The 27,134-nt window shown below is 39.1% G+C and overlaps 4 protein-coding genes across 8 annotated transcripts in view; all 4 read left to right on the top strand.

Moving 5' to 3' along the window:
- Positions 1-13,237, top strand: part of LOC132092632 (SUN domain-containing ossification factor-like) — a 53,400-nt gene extending 40,163 nt beyond the window's left edge. For 2 of the 4 annotated variants that reach the window (XM_059498948.1, XM_059498950.1), the window contains 13 exons: positions 1,190-1,210; positions 1,525-1,580; positions 3,263-3,354; positions 3,577-3,642; positions 4,109-4,192; positions 5,418-5,508; positions 6,483-7,718; positions 7,797-7,884; positions 8,208-8,312; positions 8,418-8,566; positions 9,336-9,427; positions 10,761-10,816; positions 12,303-13,237. In XM_059498948.1, the coding sequence (XP_059354931.1) occupies positions 1,190-1,210; positions 1,525-1,580; positions 3,263-3,354; positions 3,577-3,642; positions 4,109-4,192; positions 5,418-5,508; positions 6,483-7,718; positions 7,797-7,884; positions 8,208-8,312; positions 8,418-8,566; positions 9,336-9,427; positions 10,761-10,816; positions 12,303-12,800 (2,634 nt within the window). In that variant the 3' untranslated portion in view covers positions 12,801-13,237. The remainder of the gene's footprint in view (positions 1-1,189; positions 1,211-1,524; positions 1,581-3,262; positions 3,355-3,576; positions 3,643-4,108; positions 4,193-5,417; positions 5,509-6,482; positions 7,719-7,796; positions 7,885-8,207; positions 8,313-8,417; positions 8,567-9,335; positions 9,428-10,760; positions 10,817-12,302) is intronic. The other 2 variants (XM_059498949.1, XM_059498951.1) reach the window with 2 other exon arrangements.
- A 4,437-nt stretch (positions 13,238-17,674) lies between these two features.
- Positions 17,675-24,055, top strand: LOC132092630 (secernin-2-like). Of its 2 annotated transcripts, none has more exons than XM_059498947.1 (9): positions 17,675-17,799; positions 18,548-18,710; positions 18,863-19,044; positions 19,135-19,334; positions 19,564-19,779; positions 21,125-21,290; positions 21,365-21,533; positions 23,396-23,558; positions 23,676-24,055. In XM_059498947.1, exons 2-8 carry the CDS (start codon positions 18,549-18,551, stop codon positions 23,546-23,548), a joined length of 1,248 nt encoding a protein of 415 aa, XP_059354930.1. In that variant the 5' UTR covers positions 17,675-17,799; position 18,548; the 3' UTR covers positions 23,549-23,558; positions 23,676-24,055. The 2 variants fall into 2 exon arrangements, with proteins under 2 accessions (XP_059354930.1, XP_059354929.1); XM_059498946.1 differs by having other exon boundaries at positions 23,654-24,055.
- Positions 24,056-25,525: 1,470 nt separating this feature from the next.
- LOC132091916 (histone H2A deubiquitinase MYSM1-like) lies at positions 25,526-27,111 on the top strand. The gene is made up of 4 exons (XM_059497998.1): positions 25,526-26,207; positions 26,565-26,637; positions 26,767-26,837; positions 26,952-27,111. Exons 1-4 carry the CDS (start codon positions 25,930-25,932, stop codon positions 27,019-27,021), a joined length of 492 nt encoding a protein of 163 aa, XP_059353981.1. The 5' UTR covers positions 25,526-25,929; the 3' UTR covers positions 27,022-27,111.
- Positions 27,049-27,134, top strand: part of oma1 (OMA1 zinc metallopeptidase) — a 13,506-nt gene continuing 13,420 nt past the window's right edge. The window contains exon 1 of the mRNA XM_059497855.1: positions 27,049-27,056. Coding sequence (XP_059353838.1) covers positions 27,049-27,056 — 8 coding nt within the window. The remainder of the gene's footprint in view (positions 27,057-27,134) is intronic.

Raw genomic sequence — 27,134 nt, 5'->3', positions numbered from 1 at the left:
AGAGAGAGCAAGCCGTCTTCAAACAACACGAGCGCTGTCTTGCTCTCTCTCCCTCCCGCATATTAATCATTTGATGCGATGGTGTCGATGTTTAAATCATTTAAAATGAGAATGTAAGTGTGCTCACCCCATTTTTGTTTGTAAGAAAAAATATCGCAATATATATCGTAGAAAAATAAAATATCGCAATGTCATTTTTTCCCAATATCGTGCAGCCCTAGTTCAAATCTCTGTTGTATCCGTAATGTACGATGCTGGATACACACCTTCATAACCTTATATAGATTTGCATATAACGTTGGTGTATTAGTTTACTCCTGAATTAAAATTTCCTCATAATTTACTCACCCCCTTGTCATCCAAGATGTTCATGTCTTTCTTCAGTGGGGAAAAAAAGTTTTTTGAGGAAAACATTCCAGGATTTTTCTCCATATAATGGAGTTCAGTGGGGATCAATGGGTTGAAGGTCCGAATCGCAGTTTCAGTGTGGCTTCAAAAAGCTCTACACGATCCACAATTGGGTAGAATTCACATTCACTTATACAGCTGCTAAGGTGTTTTTTACCAAACGGCAAAATAAACTTGCATTTTGGGTTAAACCAGTACAGTTCAGTACGCTCTGTGCGCGCGCGTGTGTGTGTGTATCTTTTATAAAATGGTGGCACACAAACTAATTAATCAAAACGAATCAAAACCACACTTATCCCTATGTTTTTCAACTCCAGGTTTCATAACTGATCCTCTTTCTTGGTTTTGTGCCTTGTGTGTTACATTTGATCTGATGATTTTTTCTCTTCATGAGTTCTTATATGATTACACAATTATCTGTAACATATGTCAGGAGGTACCATTGGTCTAATGGAGGATTCCCACAATGCTTTGTCATAATTGAGCTGCCCTGTTCTGTCATGCTCTGCTTGACTCCTGTGAAGTTTATTATTTCAGTGTTTTTGCTTGTTTATTTGTTGTCCCCTGCTATATTTCCCTTTTCGTACTCTTAATTACAGCCTTGCCCTCAGCTAGCTTTCTCCTGCATTGGTACAGCTGCTCAAGTCACCAAAGCTGAGCGAACAAGAACAGTCCAAAATGCTTGACTTGCTACAGCATGAATCAGGTCTTTTATACTGATCTTTCTCTTTGTTTTTCTGTTTCCGCTTTCTCTGTTTCCTGTCTTCTCCTCCTGCATCAGATGTTCATCAAATATATGAAGGTTAGCGCTCCCCTCTCTTAGATCTCATCAGTGCTGCTTTGGGTGTCCAGCTCACAAACTGTAATACAGTGACACTTTCTTGATAAACAAAAAAAAAAACTATTATAGCTCTTTTCTCACACACAAGTGAAACATAATGCTTTGCTAATACTTCAGCACTTCATTCTTATGTTTAGTTTCAAAGTTTATTTTGTTGGGACTGGACATTGTTATATTTTGTAAAAGGTAAAATGAACATTGGTTTTGTTGTAAGACCATGTTTGGGCTGTGACTGTATTTTTACAGGTTTATTTTTTCATTTTCTCTTTTGGTAGGTTGAGCTGCTTTCCCACTTTGGCTCTGAACACTTCTGTCCACTCAGCCTGATCAGGTGTGTTTAATCAATGTTACTTGAATGCACAGTTCCACTACTGTATATAACATATATAACATGACTGAAAGCTACTTACACAAGTATGTGAATGCCCCTAGCTTGATATCATTGCTTTCGAAGTGTGTTAGAAACCATTTATAGTGCAGTGTAAGTGTGTTTTGCACAAACACAAGAAGCGCTATAAAGTGTATAAGCCCATATAGGTCTGCTTCTGTTGTCAACATTTACACAGCTCACTAGCTGATGAACACCGTGTGTGTAATAGCACAGGTATTTAAAGGATATGTTAATAATCATTTGAGGTTTCCTCAGTATGTACAAGTTCACTAGCGTTCCAAGGTATGGGGTCAGTAAGTCTCTTATAGTCACTGTTAGCTCTTATACGCTCTAGATTTATTTGATCAAAAATATAATAAAAACAGTAATATAATGAAATATTATTGGAATTAAAAAATATATATATATATGAATAGATTTAAAAATGTAATTTATTATGAATTTTCAGCAGTCATTACTCTAGTCTTTACACGATCCTTAATAAATCATTATAAAATGATGATTTGGTGCTCAAGAAACAGTTCAGTCACTCAACTATCAACTAACTCAACTAACTCTTTCCATTTTAAAATTAGATGCAACCACTGAATTTTAATCCTGATCCGTCTGGAGCATACCTGCAGCATGAATAGTTTTTCATCTCAATTAGACTGTATAATTTCAAAATTTGAAGCAAAAACAGAATGGCATTTACATACTTGCGTAAAGTATGTTTTTGGGCTAATTCATGCCGTGAAGGGAATTTTTTGTTATGTGTCATGATATGAAGTATTTTTCCTTTTGTTTTTAGAGAAAAATATTTAAAAACCACACAAAAATGGTTATACAAAGTGTGTGTGTGTGTTTATATCCTGTACTCGCATTGCCCTTTAAATTTCATTGACCGTGAGAAAGGACACATGGCTTTATAAAAGTTTCAAAAGGCAAAGTTCTCGAATGTCTGTCCTGCCTCAGGCTCCTCTCAGGTCCGTTTGTATTGGCAGGAGATTCAGTCTTGGTTGGAGGCCCATAAAGGGGCTGGTCTGGCTACACTCTATGAGAGACATATTGTCCCACTAAAGGAAATTACTGTATATACTGTGAGGCAAGCTATACACTACGGCCAGATAGAGATGAAAAAAATAAATTCATTCCACACTTGTACTAAATATTTTGTCAGCTTTTCAGTTCTGACCTTAACAGATACAAATGTGAAAATCACATGAAGCTACAGTACTTTCTGATCATTCTGATATTTTAAAAGCCACATGATACAAATTGTGTTATAATGCATCGTGTGGCAACTTTTGTGAATGCGTGGAAATCTACAGCGTAAGATTTATTCCAAATTCCTACTTCCCTCTGATCTTTTTCTTCCACTGCAGTTAGTCCTCTTTGCGTGGCCCTTGAGGATTGAACTGGGGCTATAAAACATGTTTTTAAAGACCCCCGCTAACCTGGGCAAAGGGCAGAGTGATTATAGTTGTTTTGTAGAAGGCAGAGATAAGTTATCCTGAAGATCACAGTGGACTCCCTTCCCAAGCAGATTTTTAATCCTTATCCACTTTCTGCACATTTCCTAACTCTTATATTGGCATGTATCTAATCTTTGTGATGCTCATGTGTATCTTTGTGTGTATCAGGGTTTTTGGCACCAGTATGGTGGAGGAGTATGATGAGATCGCTGACTCTCAGTACACCTCAGAGAGAGCCGAGTATTTAGATGAAGACTATGGTGAGACCATCCCTCGAAATGATTGCTCACAGAAAGTATCAAACATATTGCAGTACAGTATTCATTTGTATGTCAGATTTTGCAATACTGTATGGCAGAATTTAGTTATTTAATTTAGACAGAAGACTGTATTTATTTGTGTGGTTTGGTCTCTGTTTGCCAGTTGCTCTGTGTGTCCATTGGCTAATGCTGTTGTCTTAATTCCAGAAGTCTCTTTTACAGATTACCCACCCGGCTACCTGCCATCAGAGGACAAGACTTCGAAGAATCTGCTGGGATCTGCCACAAGTATGTCCTGTTCCTCCATATTCTGCTTGTGCTTTTCATCTACAGGTTGATTTTAATCTACAGGTTGAACTAGCTAAACTATGAACAGAAGTGCTTAACAACATTGGCACTTTTTAAATTAAGATGAAACCCGTTAGTTGCACATTGCTCAGATTTACTTTGCTCACGACAATCCCAGTTGGTTATATTCCAGTTTGCTTAAAGGTACAGTGGCAATCTTTTGTAAAAAAATGTACTAACTGTAGGATTCAAGGAAGTGATGTGCCCTCCGCATCAGTCTCATGTTTTTTCTACGATGCAGTAAGCACACTGGCAGATTGACTTCAGTAATTCAGTGATCGAGGTATTTCAAGAGCATTGTATTTGCTTGGCCTGTGTGTTGGCACTGTGTGACTTTTACCCCAGTTCCATGCATAGAAATGTAAAGTTTTTATTATTTTCCTCTGGATTGTTTTTTTCTTTTTAGACGCCATCTTGAACATGGTAAACAACATCGCAGCAAATGTGCTAGGAGGGAAACCAGAGCTAGAGGACGGAGCGGAAATGGAAGGTATGGACCTGACCTCGGCCTTGTGCTTGGATGTTAAAATCACCCTGTCCTGAGTCTGTACTAAGAAATTTCTCCACTTATTTGCTCCTCTTTGCTTGGCAGCTGATTGTGACTAGTGAGGGCTGTCAACATGCCAACAGTGCTGGAACTGTGAGGCCTAGCAGTGAAAGCACGTCTTTGATGGGTTCTGTAGCTGCGCTTGCCAGCATCAAACTCTCCCAGGGTGTGTGTGTGTGTGTGTGTGTGTGTGTGTGTGTGTGCGCACAGGCCCAGAGAGAGCTGCTACAAAATGCTGTTCAAACACGCATGTGGCTTTCCTAAAAGCAGAAGTGAAGTTTAAAAACACCCTGCTTCTCTGTATCATGACCATAAACAGTCTGACTTGGAGGCTAAACGAGAAAAGACTGTTTAACAAGATATTTTTACTGTGGCCCTTGAGAGATTGCAGTCAAGTGGATGGCTGAAAGTTAAGAAGTTTGTAAAAGGAAAGCACACTATTGGCATATTTTTATTTTACGGTTAGATTGTGGTTGACTGATATGAGTTCTTTTTTTAATGGCCAATACCAATACTGGATCTAGATCAAAAGTGTGCTCGATAGCTGATATAATACCAGCATACTACAGATTACGGATGGCAAATAACACAAAATTTAATCACTTGACCAAATTTATAGCAATAAAATGAAAGGACTGATTCTTCCCCACGGTGAGTGAACATACTGGCAGTTTTAGTCTTTTCAGACTAACATCCTCCCGGACATTTTGGCAGCTCAGAAGTCACTTTCTGGCCGGTTATCATTTTTATTATAATAGCTTTTTAAAGGTTGTTCCACCACAGCTTCAACAGTCAGTTGAAAAATATCACAGTTTGTAATCCTAATATTCCTGCCTTGACACATTTTCTAGATAATGTAGTCTTCACAGTCATAAGGATTGACTCGATGTTTGACAAGAATTCAGAAAATAACCTTTGTGGCAAAATGACTGCTATTCCAAAGCTGTTTGTTTAGATGTCCTTGTTCTGGGTAAATTTAAACCATGCCAAGCATTATGTAATTTCAAGCTGTCAGAGATCATCACCTGTTTGTGCGTTTAATCTAGGGTGCTTTTCTCTGAATAATAGCGCTCTTTGTGTTCAGGGAGGGCAGTTTGGAAACCAATATTCATATTCTCCTTTTCCTTTTCTCATTGTCAAAATCTGTTCTTTCTCTCATTTCACTCAGGAAACGTTTCCACTGGGACAGAAAACGTCACACAGGCGTCAGCAGAAACCTCACTCACGCCAGAACCCACCCCTACTGAACAGCCCTCTACGTGAGTCTCGTTCACACACACACACACACACACACACACACACACACACCCTGCTCATCCAGCACATTAAAACCCCAGTTGCTTGCTCAATACTGAGCCCCGAGCTAGTCAGCATATTCCAGCGCAGACTGGTTTGAACCGTTTGCTCACATACTAAAGCCACCACTGAATCCTTTTTCTAATACAGAACGAGCTTATAAAACTTTAATGAACTGTAGCTGCTAACAAGGCTCAGAGTCAGACTCAATCTGCTGAATTATGCAGAGTGCATTTAATCATGATAAAAATTGAGCAAACAATACTGTACTCTTGTTGATAGCTAAAATTATAATCAAATTAGCCAAAAATATTTCGTTTATTTACTTGATTTTACTGAACCTTGCACCCGTTCAAAAACACACACAAAAAAATAAACAACAAATTAAATTATTCACTGAAAAACCTTGGCCTACTTGGCATTGTTTATGAGAGAAATAGCTTTGATATGTGTGAAAATGGTTTGAGTGAAATCTTTTTAGTGAATCCATTCTCAAATCTGACTAATTTGGTTCTCAAGATCTGTCCACAGCTGCTAACAGTGAATGTTTATATACACTGAATATTTTTATACACTTCTATAATATTTATTAATATTTTTAATTAGCTTTTATCATTTGAGTTTTAGTAATTTTATTTGCTTTTCATTTTTATTTAGTTTTTTATTCCTCGTCACGGTCAAAGAATTTCTTCTTCTGAGCAAACCACAGAATTTTTCATCTTTGGATGAACTGTTGCTTGAAAAAATTAACATGTAAGGAATCGGGTTGTGTGGACTTTTGGGAATGGCAGGCATTTAAATTCTGCAGTAATCGGAGTTCAATGAGCTCAGATTCTTTGTGCTTGTGCTCATAACTAAGAAACAAACATTGTGCATCCTTAGTTTAAAATGAAATGAGAGGTTTGTGCACTAACATTCTTGGTCTTCATATCACCAGGCTGGATTTACTTGAGCTGGATCCCACTCTAGTGAAGGAGGACTTAGAGGTTCCTGTTCCCGAGGCTCCTTCAGAACCTCCCCCTGAGGAAAACCGTATTGTCATCCTCATTGAGGAGGAAGAAGAGGCCACCCAGCCGACGGTGACCTTGCTGGAGGAGGAGCGAGAGGTGGAGAAGAGACTAGAGGAGATTTGGGAGAAGGAGAGCGCCACGTACTGCGGCCACCTCTCGACTTTGTCCTGTTTGGCGTCTTTGCACGAACACTTCTATTGCTACTGTTCGGCAGCTTTAGCACTACAGCGTCAGCGTAGAGACTGCCACCACAAAGCACAGCACACACACACCGAAACGGACTCTCAAACCACCCCTCAGCAGTCCCTCCCTGACACCACCCCAACCCAAGAGCCCTCTGCACCCTCTGAGAAACTTCCAGAAACAGAGCGGCCCTCTCAAGCACAAGCCGAGAGGATTTCCCCTACTGAAACAGTGGCTTCTCCCCCTCAGTCCTCCAGTGGGGAGTCTGCGGTGAGCGAGCAGGAGCTCCCACCTGAAACTATCCTGTTAGAGCCCAGTCGTACCTCAACCCTTCCCCCACACAGCCTCTCAGACACCCCCACCCAAAACATCCCAGAGTCTCTACCCACAGGAGAACCCATGGACCAGCGTCCGCAGTACCTGGTAGACATCCCAGAAACCCTTACGCCCGTCAGCAGCACCAGCAGCCTTCTCTCTCCCAGTGCTGCCTCCTCTCCCCTCTCCTCCACCACCACTGAACCCCACAGCCCAGAGACGGACCCTCCCAAACAGGAGCTCCCCGTCCCCACCAAAGAGCCGACGGTTCAGCCGTTGCCCACCCACACTCGCCCCGCTGATATCCCACCTCCTACTGAACTCCCCGTCTCGCTTCCAGAGGCCTCGGATAACGGCAGGACCGCAGGGCTTGAAGATCCTCACCACAGTGCTGTGGCCACCCAACCAGAGCTTTCTGAAGCCCCTCTGTCTCAGCAAGAGGAGACTGTAGATGACATTCTGCTCCCACACCGCACCGCCGGAGAGTTTTACGCAGAGCAGCAGCATTCGGCGGAAATGGGCCACGGGAATGGAAACGGCAACGGGAATCAGGTGCACGGATCCAACCAGAAGGAATCAGTGTTCATGAGATTGAATAACAGAATTAAAGCACTAGAAATGAACATGTCCCTCAGCAGCAGATACCTGGAGGAGCTCAGCCAGAGGTACAAATACACGCTACCAAAGCTAAAATGGTCTTAGCGGGCCACATTGTTTGATTGATCCATTCTGCTGTTGCACAGGTATCGTAAACAGATGGAGGAGATGCAACGGGCTTTCAACAAGACCATCATCAAACTGCAGAACACCTCCAGAATCGCAGAAGAGCAGGTTGTTATCAGTCACACGAAACATTAGTTATTTGAGCTGGGGCTTTTTATAAACTTTGACAATGGCAACTGCAATGTGTTTGGCAACATACAAAATGTTGGGGTCAGTTTTTTTTTTCTTTAAAGAAGTTATGCTCACCAAGATTCAAAAATACAGTAAAAACAGATTTGTATTATATTTCTTTTATCTATAGTTTATCCAAAAAAAGACAATAAATTTGATTAAAGTTCTGGTTAAAAATAAAATGTTCTTAGACACCTTCTGGCTAACACCGATAACGTGGATAACTGTTTGCGTGTGTGTGTGTGTGTGTGTGTGTTTAGGACCAGAAACAGACAGAGTCTATACAGATGTTACAGAGCCAGCTGGAGAATGCCACCAAGCTCATGCTGAACCTGTCTGCCACTGTTGCTCAGCTACAGAGAGAGGTCTACAAACACATGTTTCTTACCTCATTCCTGACCCGTCTAATGCTTGGCCCACCCAGTAATCTATATCAATATTTAAAGCCTATTGTTTACTGTGTGTTGTAGGTGTCTGACAGACAGAGTTACCTGGTGCTGTCTCTGATTCTGTGTCTGATGCTGGGTCTGCTGCTCTGTATGCAGTGCTGCAGGAGCTCACCCACTCACAACACCAGCTCAAGCATTCCCATGAGCAACCACTACCCCAGCCCTAAGAGGTATAACACACAGCAAATGTATCGGAATGCAATGCAGTATTCAATACAGGAACACAATGCATTCTCAGGGTTGCAGCAAGGAGATCACTAGAGGCCCTGTAGTCAGTTTCTGTCATGTCAACTACTGTTATGACAGCACAACAGCATGAAAGAGTGAACTCAAACCGAAAATACATGGGTTTAAGACTGATTTATGAGTCTTTTTAACGAGCAAAGCAACAGTTGCAGTGCAAGCTAGTTGAAGTTATGTAAACTGTTGACAAGCTTATAGCTGGCACCATACATCCAGTTTAATAGTACAGAGGTTTGATGTTAACCCTTTGTGACAATAACATAACTGCATACAATACCATTCAAGAAATGATACAAAATGTTTTTATTTCAAATAATTATTGGTATTTTGAACTTTCTATTCCTCAATCAGGAATTATGTAAAAAAAGGTATCCACAAAAGTTCTACAGCACAACCTTTTTCAACATTGTTAATAATAAAACGTTTTATCAGCAGTAAATCAGCATATTAGAATGATTTCTGAACGATCATGTGACACTGAAGACTTTGCCACACAAGAATACATTTCTTTTTAAAATAGCTCCAAAAAGAAAATTGTGTTGTATTAATATTTCACAATATTACTGTTTCACCTTTGATGGTTAATGCACATTATGTATAGAAGAACCCTGCATTCTTGCAATGCATTGGCCAAACATTCACATCTATATTTGGTATAATATATTTATGAATAATGTCTCTGTTTCTCATTCTCAGGTGTTTTTCCTCTTACGATGATATGAGTCTGAAACGGAGAGTGTCTTGCCCTCTCGTCCGTTCAAAGTCATTTCAGCTGCCCACATCAGAAGGTAAGAGTCAACTTCGACACAGAGGAGAGCCCTCTGTCGTTCTCTCTTTTTCTCTAACTCCTCCCCTTCTCTCATGTAATTCACATCGTTTACTCTGCTTTGGTTCTCAACATCCCGTGTCTTTTTCAGCCAGACTCAAATATTCATTTCTCACAGCTTCCCACTTAACATGCGGCTTATGTTGTGTGCTCTCATATGGCTGCTGCTCTCAGAAGAATCACATCTTTTGTATTAAATACTACACAGATCACTTTACAGCTTACACTGGTTTAGAGTCCAGCTGTCACAAGTAAAGTGTCTGGCGATCATTCAGTTTCAATGTGACCTGTACTGGAGCACAGTGTGCTTTGTAATTACATGTTAACACAGTCTTGCCTCATGTTTGGCACCACCAGAGTCTGCTGATCAGATATGTCCCTTTAAGTAAAAAAAAGTTTACTTTTACAAGCCAAGAACTCAATTAAAAGTGTTAATTTAGTGCAGTTTATTAATAAAACAAAGTTAGCAAATTGGTGAAATCAGTGTACGGATTCTCACAGTAAATTAATCACTTTTCAGACAATCAATGAGACTGAAAAGAGTCTATACATTAAAGAATAAATTCACAATTCCTTATTTTTAAGTGCAGTTTCATTATGTAATTGAATCAATTAAAATCTGTAATGAAATGACAGCTCTAATATGTAAGGACTTTTCAGATGAGAAACTAATATGAAAAACTTTGCTAGATATGAATCGTCTTCACTATTTTAAACGCCGGATCCTTCCTGTTCTTCTTGTTCCATTTATTTCCTGCCATTTTCTTTTCCTCTCACATTTTGCTGCAGCATTGTGTGTGTGTGTGTGTGTGTGTGTGTGTGTGTGTGTGTGTGTGTGTGTGTGTGTTGTGTGTGTGTTTGTGTTTGTGTGTGTGTGTGTGAGAGCTCATCAGTGGTTTGTGTTCATAAGGCAGAGCTTGGATATTTTTAGCACATGATGCTTTTGGCTGGCACATGTTGAGCATTTGCAAGTAGTAACAGTGGAAAAAAAGTGGTACATTTAACGGATTGCAGTGTTGCATATACAGATAAGCAAATCAAAACTTCCAAATGACATCACTATGCAAACAATTGATGCTGCAGCCTAGGTTACCACATGCCGACACTTTGTTGGCGAAGAAACGAGAGAGAAATAGGACGTCAGAGCGGATTACAACTGAACAGCAGTTTGAACAGCAGGAAAATACTTGGAAGTGGCTGTTTATAGCTTGTGCTACTACTTGCAAGTGCTGTCATGCTTGTGTTATTGTTTGCCATACCATTCCGTTAACCTGCCCCCTCTCTCCCCTCTTTAGTAGGTCCTGATGACTTGTACATTGTAGAACCTCTAAGGTTTTCTCCAGGGAAAAAGGTATGGCGTTCGTTTCGGCCGCTGTGTGTTCATGACAGTAGTGGGACTGAAGCAGGGTTTCAAAAGCTCTCACTGCTCGTTTAGCAGCTCTTGTCTTAGTTTTCTCTACTTTTATAGTTAGATTACGAATGTGTAAAAAGCATATTAATTCCATAACAGTTTTATTAGAAAAGCTTTAGTCAGTGTGAAGAGCAGTGAGTGTTTTGGAACAGCTCTTTCTAGTCAGTCTGTCTGAAGTTAACCGTTTCTCTGCTGACCGAGGATTCAGAGTCCATTTAACCAGTCTGATTGTTCTCAACGCTACACTAAAAACAAAAAAGGAAACTATGACTGTTTTTGATATTATATTAATGTCATAATTATTTAGATAAACTTCAATTTTATTGTGTTTCTTTAAATTCCAGTAAGTAATTGCTCTGATTAAATTGTCATGAAGCTGAAGTACAAAACATAGTCATAGATCGTTTCTAGTTTAATGCGTTTTAATGGTGAAAAGTAAGTCACTTAGTAACCAATCTGATTTAATAAGTTATTAAACTGATTCAAACCCATAATGCAGGAGTTTAATCTGATTTGTGTCTTTGTGACCAATTCATTAAACCGAGCCGCTTTGTAAGAGTTGTTCCCAGCGCTGTTTGGGTTCAGTCAAGGTTTAACTAGTTCCCCAAAGCATAACCGTGAGCTCTGCTTGTGGTTGGTCTGGCAGATCTAAGAGTTAAGGCCTGTTCAGGCCAATACTGATCTTCAACTAACAAAAGGATTGGTCTGAAACAATTGGTCTTGTTTCTACTTTATTTTAATTACTTCATTAAAATTTAATTTTGAACAATAATTTTTATTAGTTTAAAAAAAAATATATATAGCATTTTATTTATTAGTTTTAATTCATCTGAGTTATTTTAGTACTTACACTTTTTTATTTCAATTACTTGTCAAAGCAAGTTGAAGTTAATTTTTTTATATAACAAAAATTTGCTTTTTTTAAATTTACATTTTTATTAATTATTTAGTTTCAGTTAACAATAACAAAGTTGTTCACTGTTGCTTGCCCAATAATCTCTGGGAATGTGACCAGGATAGGAATGAGATAGGAAAGAGATTTAAAATACCTAAAAAAAAAAAAAAAATTCCTTGCAATAACTGCATGCAAGTTTTCATTTCAGTATGAACAGACACGTTAACAGATGTTCATTCAAATAAAGATGTTTATTGCTCTGAACATTTGTGTTGGTGTGAACAGGCCTCAATTTCTCCACAAATGATTCCTTGTGTTCTCTGCCCTCGTGTACCATCACATGATCAAAGTGATTGAATTGTTGTACTATCTTGATTTGTTTTTCTTTTCTTAGTGTCTGATGAAGTGTTTGCGTCTAGATATTATTTTTCACTCACTCAGCACAAAGACGGTTACAGTGGCTTTAGATGTTTAAATACCTCTCTGAATGCATCAGACTTTAAATCATCTCTGCCTGTTTGTGTCTTTCAGAAGAAACGCTGCAAGACAAAAGGAGGGGAGCGAGTGGAGACGTTCCAGGCCTCCGTCCCCCCAGCGACGGTTGTTAATGTTGAGCCCAGATGCAATGGTGAATCATCATCTTTTCAATTCCTGCCATCATCGTGCAACGGCTGTGTGTCCACCTGCTCGTCCAGGGACTGTGTGTCAGAGGGCAGCTCCGAAAGCTCTGCTTCTACACTGTCTGAGGAGTCGTTCAGCAGCGCCCCCTCCATGAACGGACACGACCCAAACCTGTGCAACGGCGAGCCCCCAGCGCCCTTCCCTCCAGCCAGGAACAAGACTGAGAAGAGGTCACTGAAACGACGCAAGTCTAGGAACGCTGAGCAGCAGGAGGCCCTGCGTGTGGGGGAGATACTGCATGCATCACTTCCTGTGACGGTCATGCCCACGCTGGAGGAACTCATGAAGGGGAAGGCAGATCTGGCCGTGGCCACTTTCGGAAGGACAGCTGTAACGGGACGAGTTTGAGTTCTTATGCCACCATCTTTCCTTTTCTTGTTCAATCTCAACACTGTTTTGAGATTTTATTGTGAGCGCTGATCCGGACGCCGCCTTCACTTCATCCTGGTTCTCTTAACTTTGGTTATGTGCCTTTTTTTTATCCATTCAGGATCGTTTTTTGTTATTCCCTTTAACTTTTTTTATTCTTCTGGGAAGGTTCTGACTGCTAAACATTCACAAGTATGAATGAGACTTGATTTGATGTTTTCTGAACATTCATACGGCTCATGCAAATGTGGCTCTGCGTCACCGTGACCAGGAGTTTAGACGGGGAACGTGTGAACTGTCTGATTTCAATTCCGGCAAACACATTCAACGTGTTTCTTTACACTAACACGACCCTCTTTCACTGTCCCTTTAATGCTCTCGCTCTCTCTTTTCCTTCCTCGATGGAAGTATAAATCGTGTACATGTGAGTGTGTCATTGTTTGTGGTTGGTTTGTGGGACCAGTGATGTCACATAGCACAAGGCTTCAATCCAGTGAACAGAGCTGAATGATGAACAGATCCAGTTCATGTTGATTCTGTCTTCATTTCCTCTTTTAGGGCTAAATTAAAGCCTTTTTCTCTCCTATTTAAATCAGGATCTAGTTAGACCAACGAGTCGAGGCTATTCATACATGAACATGTACAGATTGTGACACACCCAACAGTGTCTTATGCTCAGTCTCCAGCTTTTTCAAGCATGTTTACAGCTCATTTTCTTCATGTTCAGTGTAGCCGTCATAAAAAAAGACGCATGCAGATATTAATTTTTTACATTTTTATTCACTTTATATGTACACAGGGACGTTGTAGGGGACATTTTAGTGGTAATTATTTATGTATTTATTTATTTAAATGTGACCCTGGCTCTATGAGATTGTGGTCATGTGACATGAGATACAGTAGCCCCTCCATCCTCCATGTTTAAGATTTATTACAGATACACACGAATGGTACAGACAGCGTCTTTCTGTTCTCTAAAGTCTGCGCACCCAACCTTTTTTTTGTAATTTGAGATAGCTGGATTCTGATTTTTATATTAGATGTTTGATTTATTCAATTATTTTGCCTTCAAATCAGATTTCAATATCAAATGAAGCATCAGATAAACCCGTGATCATGGCGATGTTGTGCATCTGATTGGCTCAGCTTCTGTTTGACCCTTGTGGCTTGTCCTCGGCTGGATCTGTTCGGATGAGCTTTGAGTTACTGGATTCGGGGGGAAATCGTAAAAATGGCCGAGCTCTCGTTGTTGTGCAAATATTATGCATGAGTCCAGCAAAGCAACCGTGTGGTTTGTCCTACCTGTCATGTACGTGTAAAGTTTATCTGTGTGTGTGTCCAGCATCTTCTATAGTCACACACTCCGTGTCCCTATTAACACACTTATGTATGTGTGTTTGCTGCTTTCTTAGTTATTTTTAATGCACCTAATAGACCATTTGGCATCCCAGCTGTGCGGGGTCTTGTGTGTTCTGTGTGTTGTGTAAGATTGTAAGTGTTTTTTCATGCAGATGATCCCATCATTGACCTTTTATCAAACTCTGGGGTTTAGAGAATGTGAATCAACAACACTATTTCAATAAAAGGGAAAGATTGGGATGGCGTGCGATGGACCATCTCTGTGTGATTTCCATGATATATGTTTCACTTTAAAACGTTTTCTCCTTTTTGAATGGAAATTGATATATGCTTGGGGAATTTCTTTATGTCTGGATGTTTTTTTTCATGCAGTGTGTGTGTTGAACATAATTTCCGGTACCCCAGTGGATAAGAGTAGAGACCGCTGAGTGCACTTTGGAGAACTCCACACATGCCTTTGTTTTTCTACACCACACCTAGTACAAGTGCTTTTCGCTGCAGGCTTCCTTTAGAAACGGCGCCCTCTAGTGTCTAATGCTTGATTTATTTAAACGTCCGCTAGGTGGCGCCCAAATGAAATCTCATAATCTGTGAGGACGAACTGCACAGTATTTGATTTTCTTTTCTTTTTTTTCAGTTGTAACTACAGCATTGTAGTGCCATTAGAAACTGTGAATTTATAAATAAACATTTTGTTGTCTTTATTCAGTGTGTTTTGTTGTATTACTGTTAGTCCGTCACACTATAGTACTATAGTATTAAAACACTAATGAAAGCATCTATACTCCTTATAGACGTAACATTGTGGTACAGTGACACTCCTTGTGTAATAAATGTGGTTTTCTGATTGTGAAGTCATATATAAGTCATTATAAAGTCTTAAGTTGCAGCACATATTTTTATCCAAAGTTTCTTAGAAGTATCTTTAAAACTGAAAGCAGGCAGTTTAGCATGTGGATTATATTGATTACATGTGGATTATATGTGGATTACACTATAAATTACATGAGTTTTTGCATTTGAATGCATTTAAAAACAAAAACATAGTAATACAAGGTTAAATGACTCCTAAAAATCTGTCAATTCTCTAAGCAGTCATAGCCTCCTATGTGCAATTACACAATAACTGAATGACTGTCCAAATGTATCTTATATAAGTGGTAGGTTCATTAATTAAGTAAAAATTTATAAAGAAGAAAATATAAATTGGAGTGTGAAAAAAATATTACTGCCATTATGTGAACAAAATGCAATAATTTAATCCATATATATATATGTACGTACACGCACATAATCCACAGAGCTGCCATGCAAAGTGCAGTAACTAGCAAATACTGAAACTGAGAAAACTGCCTTTAAAGTTTTCAGCCAGTCAAACATTTTGTGGGCAGATTAGTGGCAATGCATTAATTTAAATCCTTTTTTAGGATGAATTTCTTTTTAAATAAAAACTATGAACATTGATGTGACCTTTGACCACTTAAATGCAGATACTGCACTCTGCCTTTGGATGTCCTTACACAACTAAAACACTATTGCAATTATTATTCCGTATTATAACATTATTCCGTAGTAAGCTTCAAGATCATATCGCAATGCTCCTTTCACCACAAAGAGTTTTGCTCATTTTATTTAAAAAGCAATTAATTACAGACCAATTCGTTAAAATTCACACAATTTAAACTTTTCCTAACAATATAACTAGGGATGTTATAAAGGAAAACAAGGGATAATTGTGATTCTATATAGGAAAATAAGGGACAGAATAAGGTATGCTCAAAATATTTGTACTGTACCAAGTCCATGTCTGTATATTTAAGTATATAAAAGGTATATACAATTCTCTGAAAAAAAAATTAAAATAAAAAATAATATATTTAATTTGTTTGCTTTACATATTTATGTGAAATTATTCTTAAAGAAATTTTAATGTCATAAAAAAAATGTCACACATATTACACACAAACCACTGGCCTGTGAAATAGTGAAAGAAGTCATCCCTTAGGTAGATTGCATGTTTTATTGCCTAGCTGGATGTTGTGCTCATGATAATCACATTGTTTGCATTCACCCAAAATGATCTTCCAAAATCAAAATGCGGACGGTAAAGAAATTTACCGCTCACCGTGAACCAGGAACGACCAGGCTGCAGAGGATTCCGCTTGGTCATAAAGTCTTCCTCGAATGTGTAAACAAATGAAACGGTGCGTTCTGTACAGAATGCTTTGATGAATTATATAACTTTACCGAAGCCAGCTAACTTTTGAAGGAATAACCCCTGTTATTACAATTGGATTAGCTCCCTGAAACGCGGAGAGACCAAGGCAGACCGTGCAGTATCTGTGGTGTCTAATGGGAAAACAAAGCCAGAATGCAGTAAGTTGTGCAAGTTCGGAAGTGAGTTCAGCTTCCTGATGGATGAAGCTGTCCTTCAGTCTGCTGGTCCTGGCCAGGAGACTCCACAGTCTCCTCCCTGATGGCAGCAGACTGAAGAAGCTGTGTGATGGGTGGGAGGGACCACCTGTGATGCAGAGGGCTTTGCGGGTGAGACGGGTTCCATAAATGTCCTGGAGGGAGGGGAGAAGAGACACCAATGATCTTCCCAGTTGGTCTCACTTTGCGTTGCAGAGTCTTTCGGCAGGACACGTTGCAGGCGCCATACCACACAGTGATGCAGCTAGTCAGGATGCTCTCGATGGTGCCTCTGTAGAAGGTGTACATGATGGGCGGTGGGGCTTTGGCTCTCCTCGGTTTGCGGAGGAAGTAGAGACGCTGTTGTGATTTCTTGGCCAGTGCTGCGGTGTTTTCAGTCCAGGGGAGGTCCTCTGTGATGTGCACACCCAGGAACTTGGTGCTGCTCACTCTCTCCACAGTCGCACCGTTGATGGTCAGAGGAATGTGCTGAGTGTGTGCTCTCTTGAAGTCTACAACAATCTCCTTCATCTTCTCCACGTTCAGAGAGAGATTGTTGTCACTGCCCCCCCCCTGGCCAGGCTGCTCACCTTGCTCCTGTAGTTTGTCTCATCCTTGTTGCTAATGAGACCCACCACAGTCGTTTCATCTGCAAACTTAATGAAGAGGTTTGAGTTGTGTGACGGTGTGCAGTCGTGGGTCAGCAGAGTGAAGAGGAGGGGGCTCAGCACACATCCTTGGGGGGCCCCAGTGTTCAGTGTGATGGTGCTGGATGTGTTGCTGCCGACCCGTACTGCCTGAGGTCTTCTAGTCAGAAAGTCCAACAGCCAGTTGCACAGCGAAGTGTTGAGCCCCAGCTTGACCAGTTTGTGAATGAATTTATATATATATATATATATATATATATATATATATATATATATATATATATATATATATATATATATATATATATATACATTTATAGTGTTTTCTTCAAATACTGTGTCAAAACACTTTGCTGTAGCAATATTTGTGGTTAATATATAAATGACATCGGTTCAGCGGAGTCCTCGGGACTTTTATTTTGAAGTGTCAGAAGGGTTGATCCTTCTCTGTCTACAGATCATGTGCAGGTGACTTTTATTTTGAAGTGTGTGCCGCAGCAGGTTGATCCGTCTCAGCCCTGCCTCTCACAGGCTCGCTGACCGATCTGGAGCTTATTAAGGTAATAATAACTTCCTCAAATACACTCGAACCTGTGCTAAACCGTTAGAGTAGCACTAATAAAAGCCAAATGAGGCATGCACGTGGATGTCACGCGGTCATTTTGATGCATGGGGTTTATATCTATATTGATGATCCGTTATCAGACACACAGGCCATCAACAGACTATGAGCTAATAAAATAATCTCTTCTAAAACACTGCATCCAGCTCTTAGCACTGTTTTTAAAGCAGCTTTGATAGTGCTGTGCATGTGAAGAGTGTGTTATGGAGGTCAGGAGATAAGCGCGAGACTCGACACTACAGTAATCCTCAGCACTCCTGTCAGTGTGACACGCTCATCCGTGCTTCCTCACAGGAAAGAGTGTAAATATTAAGCGAGTGGACGCCCAAAACAAACAACATATTTTCCGAGTTTTTAAATGCGCAGTATTCACAATTGTTTTTAACGCTTAAAATAAATTCTGTCTGTGCTCCTGCAACGGTTTGTTCTGTTTTGTGTTGAAAATTTTTAAATGTAATCGATATTTGGAATATTTCAATGTACTATTTGGAGTATTTCCAAATTAAAATTAATATAATATTTGAATGGAACATTTAAATAATGTGTTCCAAGTGATTTTTTTTTTGTAACTTTAATATTTTATCAGTCATTTTTCCATACTGCTAATCTTTCTATTGCTCGTGGGTATGTTATTGTCATCTGAGTGTGATCCACAGCATTGATCCTCATGTATTGATTTGGTATAGGATGGCTGAACCGCCTCTGTCATGTGACTGTTTTGTATCTCTGCCCCCGGGTTCAAAAGAGAATTATGTGATATTTGGTAAGAACTCTGACCGGCCGAGAGATGAGGTGCAGGAGGTGGTGTTTTACCCTTCATCCTCACACACTCCCGGATCTACAGTGGAGGTGAACCGACCTTTTCATTACATTTCATGAAATGCATAATAGAATACCTACTTTCTTAAATTCATATCTTCTCCGTTTTTTCCACTTATATGGTTGTCGAACAAAAATCTGGAGTTGTGGCCAAACCATAGATGCTTTTCTTTTCCTTGTAGTGCACATACATTACCATTCCTCAAGCGGAGCACACTCATGCGGTGGTGCTGAGCAGACCCGCTTGGCTCTGGGGGGCCGAGATGGGGGCTAATGAACGAGGGGTGTGTATTGGGAATGAGGCCGTCTGGACCAAGGAGCCTGTGGATCCAGAAGAAGCTCTGCTGGGAATGGACCTGGTTCGGTGAGCTCAAATAACGCAGACGTCTTATTCTTCCTGTTTTCGAGTCTTAGTATTGAGCAGCTGATGTGTGTTGTGTGTGTGTGTGTCGAGGCTGGGTCTGGAGCGCGGGGACAGCGCGTGGGCCGCTCTGAATGTGATCACAGGTCTGCTGGAGCAGCACGGTCAGGGCGGAGCCTGCAGGGAGACCCCCGAACCCTTCAGTTACCACAACACCTTCTTACTAGTGGACCGACAGGAAGCCTGGGTCCTAGAGACTGCTGGGAAACTGTGGGCAGCACAGAAAGTCACCGGTGAGGAAAGATGATTCATGGGCAGCGGTGAATGCAGAAGTTTATTTTTTTTATACAGGTCCTGTCTCTCAGGATCCGTCGGAAAAGATCCAAAATCAAAGAATATCAGCTTAAATAATATTATATATGATAAACATGTTTATATATAGAGAGGGATAACAAATGTGTTATGTAATTAAAAAAAAAAATCCATCTCTAAAAATCAACCTGAGGTTATTTATTTTGTCAGAGGGAGTGAAGAACATCTCTAACCAGCTGACGATCGGCTCCGAGATCTCTGCGGAGCATCCGGCGCTGCGTGCTGTGGCTCTGGCTCAGGGCTGGTGGAGCGGAGAGGGGGACTTCAGCTTCTCTGCCGTCTTCAGCCCTGACAACCCCCCCGCCAGGATGGAGATGGCCAAGCGGCGGTACATGGGCGGCACAGCCCTGCTCCAGCAGCACAACGGTACGTCTGCGTTTCTCTGCCATCAGAACCGAGGAGTGCGTTGTGTTTACAGCAAGGAACTTGAATGTTATGGTCAGGTTTCGGAAAATGTGTATTTGAAGTTGAGTGTTATCATTACTCTTGCTTTCCAGAGTTGTTTTGTTATTTTTGAAGAGTGTATCCATTAAAATATGTTTAATACTGCCATCTACTGTTTAGAAACAGCATTTACATTTATTTTATTTACTGTATTTGTTAGCAATTATTAGTAAAAGCGTGTACGACTAAATTTGTGACTTTATTATGATATTATGATTATAATAATTTGTCTTTTTGGTTTCTAATAATTGACTATAATAATAATAATAATACTGTGTACTTTATTGAATATGGTTTATGTAATTATGCAGTGCTTATAAGGAATCATGTGACATAAATTGCAATGCCAGTAGTACTATTTGAGATACAGTAGCATTTGTTTTGTTTTATCAATAGCTCCAAATACATTACTTGATTGTGGTGTGGTGTAGTTTTTTTTTTAATCTTTTTTTGTATCCTGCTCCCAACTATTAATACATAATGATTGTTATGATTATTATTAGTAGTAGTAGCAGTACATTAATTTATAACTTATTTAATGTTGTCTTGTTATTAAAATTAACAGAATATTTTATGTTACTTTAATTTTGTGGTATACAATGCGTGCCTTTTTCGTGTTATTTTTCTTAAATACATAATTGCACAATTACAGATGTTACTCTGACCTGCTGGTTTTACAGGTTCATTTGTCATCATCTAACTCTACTTTTTAAAAGTATGGGGTCAGGAAGAAAAAAAAATACTTTTTATTCATCAAGGGTGGATTAAATTGATACATTTAAACAGTAAATAAATGTAAACTGTTAAAAAAAACATTTTCTCAAATAAATTCAGCTCTTTTAAACTTTGTATACATTAATGAATCCTTTTTTCACAAAAATACTAAGCAGCACAACAACTGAATCACAACAAATGATTCTTGTGCAGCACATTAGAATGATTAGAAGGATCACGTGACACTGAAGACTAATAATGCTGAATATTCAGCGTTGTCGTCACAGGAGTAAATGACATTTTAACATATATTAAAATAGAAAACATAATTAAAATAGAAAACATGCTGTATTTTGTTATATAGCATTTTATCTTTTCATTCTATAATATTATTTCAAATAAATGCAATCTTGATAAGCATAAGATACTTGGATCAATAACATAAAATCTCGCTGACCCCAAACTTTTAAACGGTAATCTGTGGCATGTGCCTTAAAACAAAGCCCCACCTGCCACACGTGTTTTCCTCCTCTCCTGACTTGGCTCTGCACAGGCTCGGTGACGGCCGAGGTGATGATGAGCATCCTGAGGGACAAGGCCAGTGGGATCTGTATGGATTCGGAGGGCTTCTGTACTACAGGCAGCATGGTGTCCATCCTCCCGCTCAACTCAGACGTGCCCTGCGTTCACTTCTTCACCGCCACACCCGACCCCTCCAGGTGCGACCCTGAAAGATCAGCTCATGCCTGCATTGTCAGGGTCAACTCTTCACACTTTGACTCTTCTCTTGTAGGTCTGTATTCAAGCCTTTTATCTTCTCTGAACACGTGAGGCCCGTCAGCATGGTGATGTCTCCTCAGTACGGCCCAGACGATCCAGTCAGGACACAGCCTCGATTCCAGCATCAGGTGGACCGCAAACACCAGCTGTACAGAGCCCACCAGACGGCACTGACCAGTCCTGTGAGTCTGCCAAAATACAGACTGACTTTATTTATTTATTTTAAGATTTCTGAACATGAAGCCTACAAAGCCTACTGTATCATATCTGATACACACATTTCTAAGAACTCTAAATTATCAATATAAACAAAACCTATTGTACACAATCTACCACATATTTACATAACGTATTTTTCGGACTATAAGTCGCACCTGAGTATAAGTCGCATCAGTCCAAAAATATGTCATGATGAGGAAAAAAACAAATATAAGTCGCACTGGACTATAAGTCGCATTTATTTAGAACCAAGAGAAAACATTACCGTCTAAAGCCGCCAGAGGGCGATCTATGCTGCTCAGTGTATGCTACAGGAGCACTGAGCAGCATAGAGCGCCCTCTCGCGGCTGGAGACGGTAATGTTTTCTCTTGGTTCATTTCTCTCGGTTCATGTCAAATTAATTTTGATAAATAAGTCGCACCTGACTATAAGTCGCAGGACCAGCCAAACTATGAAAAAAAGACCGACTTATAGTCAGGAAAATACGGTATGTATAATTCTAAACCTGTCCACCTTCAAGTCATGATTCATATGTCCTTTTGATTTGAAATCGTCCGTTTTATGGGTAAACATAAGAATAATTTTTTTGTATTGTTAGCAATATTTGAAGACGAACTCTTACTGAAGCAACTTGGGTTTGTTTGATTATCATTCATGGTTTTCAGTTCAAATGTGAGAATCAAATATGATACATTAGGTTTTTGAGGCACATTTATCTGTACATATGTCAATCATAATTGTATTGCATTGAACTGTTTTTCTCTCACAATAAAACAACAGAGCTTTGATCATAAAACGTATGCATTTAAATGTCATAATTACTCATCTTGAGATGTATTATTGGGGAGATATAAAGTAACAGCTAATTTTAATATGCATTTTATGTAAGTAGTCTGCTAAACAGTTATCAAGCCTGATTTAATTTACAGTCATACTTAAAAAATTATAAAACATTTGATTTTGTCTAAAGGTTCAATAAAATGATTCATTTTAAAATAAGAAAATATTTCAGACTATTACTTCATATGTCAGGCTTTAGAAGTTTAAATAAGTATTTTGGGTTAAATTTAAAACAAGTTATGCTCAGTCAGCAGCATTTGTGGCATAATGTTAATTTCCACAAAAAAATATCACTAACTTTCTTAAATGAATAAATAAATAAATAAAATAATGTTTAAATGGGGTACTTAAAATTTCAGCGATTTAAGGCCTATTTTAAAAGGTTTATAAAAGCAGAAATATGTGCCTAAGGTTACAGTTTTATAAAATATTGTGTGGATTCCAAATGAAATAACCTTAAAGGAGTTTTAGGGTTTTACATTAACATTACATTTACTTTTAGTAATTTAGCAGACGCTTTTATCCAAAGCGACTTACAAATGAGGACAGTGGAAGCAATCAAAAACAACAAAAAAATGTTTATTAGTAATGGCAGGTTGTTGTCATTGCATTGGATATAACTGGATATAAAACAGAAAATGTCATTAAGAGTTTTTTCACACTAAAGTCATATTAACGTCGATATGTCGATTACGTATTGTGTCTATACTATTAAAACAGTCTTATTTAAATAGTTCTGGATTGGCTTCATTCACTTTCAGTGTAAATGCATCATTATAACTCATATTTTTGCTAAAAAGGGGGAACAATGGAAATCATTTTTGTAATAACCAAAAATGCCACAACTGCTCTCACTGAGCTTTAATTAATTAATTAAATTAATTACACTGAATCTGCAATATTTTCACATAGCCCTGTGTGTGTTTGTGTTTTGTTTGTTTGTGTGTGTGTGTGTGTGTGTGTGTGTGTGTGTTTGTGTGTCAGGATGCTGGAGTCACTCTACAGGAGACTATGAGATACCTGGAGTCTCAATGTCTTGAGGAGATCGAGGCCATGCTGAGGGGGGAGATACAGGGCCAGGAGCTCGGGGATCTGTTCTTCGACTGTGTGGACACCGAGATCAAATTCTACCAGTGAGACAGAGCAGGTAAACAGAAACATGCCAGTGTACTGTATCTCTCACACATCTGACCTGTGACGTCCTCTGTCTGATGTTGCCTGTAACTTGTGGCTGTTTTGCAGTTGTTATTGTGAATGTCACTAGTGCTTGCTGATCTGCCTGGAGAGAGAGAGAGAGAGAAAGACAGCCCAGAGCGCACAGGTTCCTGTCTGCTCGAATCCTGCTCTCCTAGTCCCCCTGATGCCATGCCAATCTATTTGTGATGTCCATGCCACACTAACTGTAACTTGAAAAATAAACACACACACTAGATATTCATGTGAGTGCATCACCATAATCATGTGTAATTGTCATATACGCATCACATTAACCGGTTTGTGCTAGATTATGGTGTGTATGTGCTGTGGGTAGATGTGTGAGAGAAGAGATGTTAGTGAAAACACTTCTCATTCCTGTAAGAGACAGGCTCAGCCACCAGACTGACCGTCTGAGGAGAAACAGAATAAAATATCAATGCTTCAGAATGTCTGGCATCTTCACTATTACTGAAACACGGGTGGTTCGTGTCACCTCTGGGATGTTTGAAGTGGAGGACAGCCCAGATGTCCAGGTTCATAGATGTTTCCGAAGAGGACGTGTAAATATACTATAAAAAAATATACTATAAATGTAAAATATATACACTGCTGTTCAAAAGTTTGGGATCAGTAAGATGTGGAAAGTTTTTTTTTTTTTTCTCTCTTCTGATCATGGCTGCATTTATTTGATCAGAGATATAGAAAAAATAATAATATTGTGAAATATTATTAGAATTTAAAATAATTGTTTTCTATTTTAATATATTTAAAAAATATAATTTATTTCTGTGATTCAAAGCTAAATTTTCAGCAGCTTTACTCCAGTCTTCGATGTCAAATGGTCCTTCAGAAATCATTTTAATATGCTGATTTAATATACATTTTCGGGAAACAGTTTTGCTGCTTCATATTTTTTTGGAACCTGTAATATATATTTTTTTCAGGATTCTTTAATGAATAAAAAGTTTCAAAGAACAGTATATATTCAAAATATAAATATTTTGTAAAAATATACACTACCGTTCAAAACTTTGGGTCAGGGTAGGCTAATTTTTTTTATTTTATAATTAAGAAATAAATGCTTTTATTCCACAAGGATGTGATAATAAAGACATTGTTAGAAAATATTTCAATTTGTTATATTAAAGGGGTCATATGATGCTTTTTTAAAGAACATTATTTTGTGTATTTGTTGTAACAGAATATGTTGACATACTTTAATGTTCAAAAAGCACATTATTTCTCAAATACTGTACATTATTGTAGGTCCTCCATGCCCCGCCTCTCAAAAAAATTTCCACAAAGTCCCTCCTTCAGACAAGCGCAGTCTGCTCTGATTGGCCAACTGACCCAGTGCATAGTGATTGGCCAAACACCACAAGTAGTCAAGTACTCGTTGGAAATGTAACGCCTCTTTCCATAATCACGAGCTTCATCTTTCTAAATAAATGTAAAGACAGTTAATAATGTCCTTTGTTTTACAATGAGTTCAGGCCTGAAAGGGGAACAGAGTCGCGTGACAGACACAGTGATGAAGCTCATGTGTTTGCCGTGTTTGAATATTAAATGAGAATCCTCCTCATTAATTAAATTAATAAATCCCACACTGTCTAATTAATTAAATAAAAACAATTTAATGATTGACAGCCCTAGTAAAAACCATAGACACTGTCACGTGTTCGGGAGGGGTTGTGCTGAATTTGGTGGAGCTAGAAGGAGGCCAACACCTCCTGTATTGTGATGCATGAGAAACAACAACTGATAATATATTTTCAAATCGCTGGAGACTGAGGGACGAGATTTGGAATGGAACAGCTAAATCTTTGATGAAGGACCCTTTACAGGTACAGTCTGAGCGTCCGTAAGGGTGATCAGACAATGAGTGCTCCTCAGACGGAAGGACGCTTTCTTATAAGGCTGCATATCTGAGAGATGAAGTCCTTCACTTCCCTTAAACACCCACAATCTTTTCCGATTCATGAAATATAAATTAGATGAAAATGAATCAACGCAGTTCAATTTCATTATGTTATGCAAGACAAAGAAATGAAGAATTATTTTTTGTTGAAGTTGAAGCCAAGACATTATGTTTTTTTTTGTTATAAATCAAGCTCATACTTTAATGTGAAACTATGTTGCATAAATGTAAACCACTGGGAGACCACTGATGGTTGTCATTGCCTGTGCTGCATAAGTAGAAAGTCTGTAAATATTAATAAATTAAATATAAAGTATTTTTCAAACTATAATTCTATTTTTAATGCAATGACCGCAGGGGCAGAAACATGTGCACTTACTAGACTGTCACATTTTAGCGTTTAATGCTGAGAAGGACTCTAGCTTTGAAACCTCAAAAGGACACATCCTCATTTTGGAAGCGTCCTAATATAAATTGGTTCTTATTTTCAAGTAAAAATGCACATGCTGTATTTAGCGCAACGCGCAGCAGTAGCGTCCTCCTGCCAGTGAGCGGCGCTGTGACGAACACACTCCTCTCGCTCTCTCTGACGCTCGCTCACAGTCTCACATCCGCCGCAAACATGGCAGACGAGCTGGATGTTGTTGATATCGAGGGAGATGAATGTGATGAAAGAGTCGGGTACGAGATCATTCCATCATCTCCGCTGTTTGGAGAATATTGTTTACTTGTGTTTTGATACATCTGAATTCACAGATGAGCAGAAATGAGACCGGAGCGATGGAAAAACGAGTGACAGGATTAAAATGAACTTCTCTAGTTAAATGAACGCAGCTACACTATTTTAACATCGGCTAGGAAACGAGTTTAATGCAACTGGAGCTTAAGTTACCTGCTATCTAGTACACACTATCCGCTCATTATATTCAGTATCAAATCATTATAACATGATCTGTTCAGCACTAACAGTAATTAGTTACTGTGTAAACACATTCTTTCAGACCAACATCTTTTATTATTTGCATGCTCTCTTAACAGCGACCTGAGCAGTGCTGAGATTCTCCAGGATCAGTACTTACAGTCTGCTTGGAAGACAAACAGCAGTATAATGGTAACAGTAATATGGATTTTAAAGGGCCAGCTCAACCCAAAATGAAAACTGTTGTCACTTTTTTTTACACTATGTATACAGAGACTCTGAAAGTGGATGTGATGTGTTGTTGTTGTTGTGTGTGTTCAGCCGTGGACGCAGGACAGCTCTATCAGCGACGAGAACAGACAGGCCATCGAGAGCATGCTGCTGGAGGAACAGTATCCTTCACACTCCTCACAACACACTCATTCAGTTTTAGTTTGTTTATGTTTGGTTTTCACATCCAATAATGGACAGTGGAAGAACGTGGTTGATTTTCTTAATAAAGCAAGGTATTATTTTGCCAGTAAGAAAGCACCAAAGGTGGCATGGACCAATGAGAAGACTAAAGTCAAAAAGTGAGCTCCCTTCTTTTATCCATTTACGTTCATGAATATGTAAACACCCACACAACCGTTCAAAAGTTTGAGGTATTTAAGAATTTGTAAATACTTATAATCCAGCAAGAATGCAAA

Source organism: Carassius carassius, chromosome 18 (assembly GCF_963082965.1).
Source record: "Carassius carassius chromosome 18, fCarCar2.1, whole genome shotgun sequence".
Lineage (NCBI taxonomy): Eukaryota > Metazoa > Chordata > Actinopteri > Cypriniformes > Cyprinidae > Carassius > Carassius carassius.
Note: the sequence above shows the minus strand (reverse complement) of the source record. Positions and strands in the feature narration are given on the sequence as shown.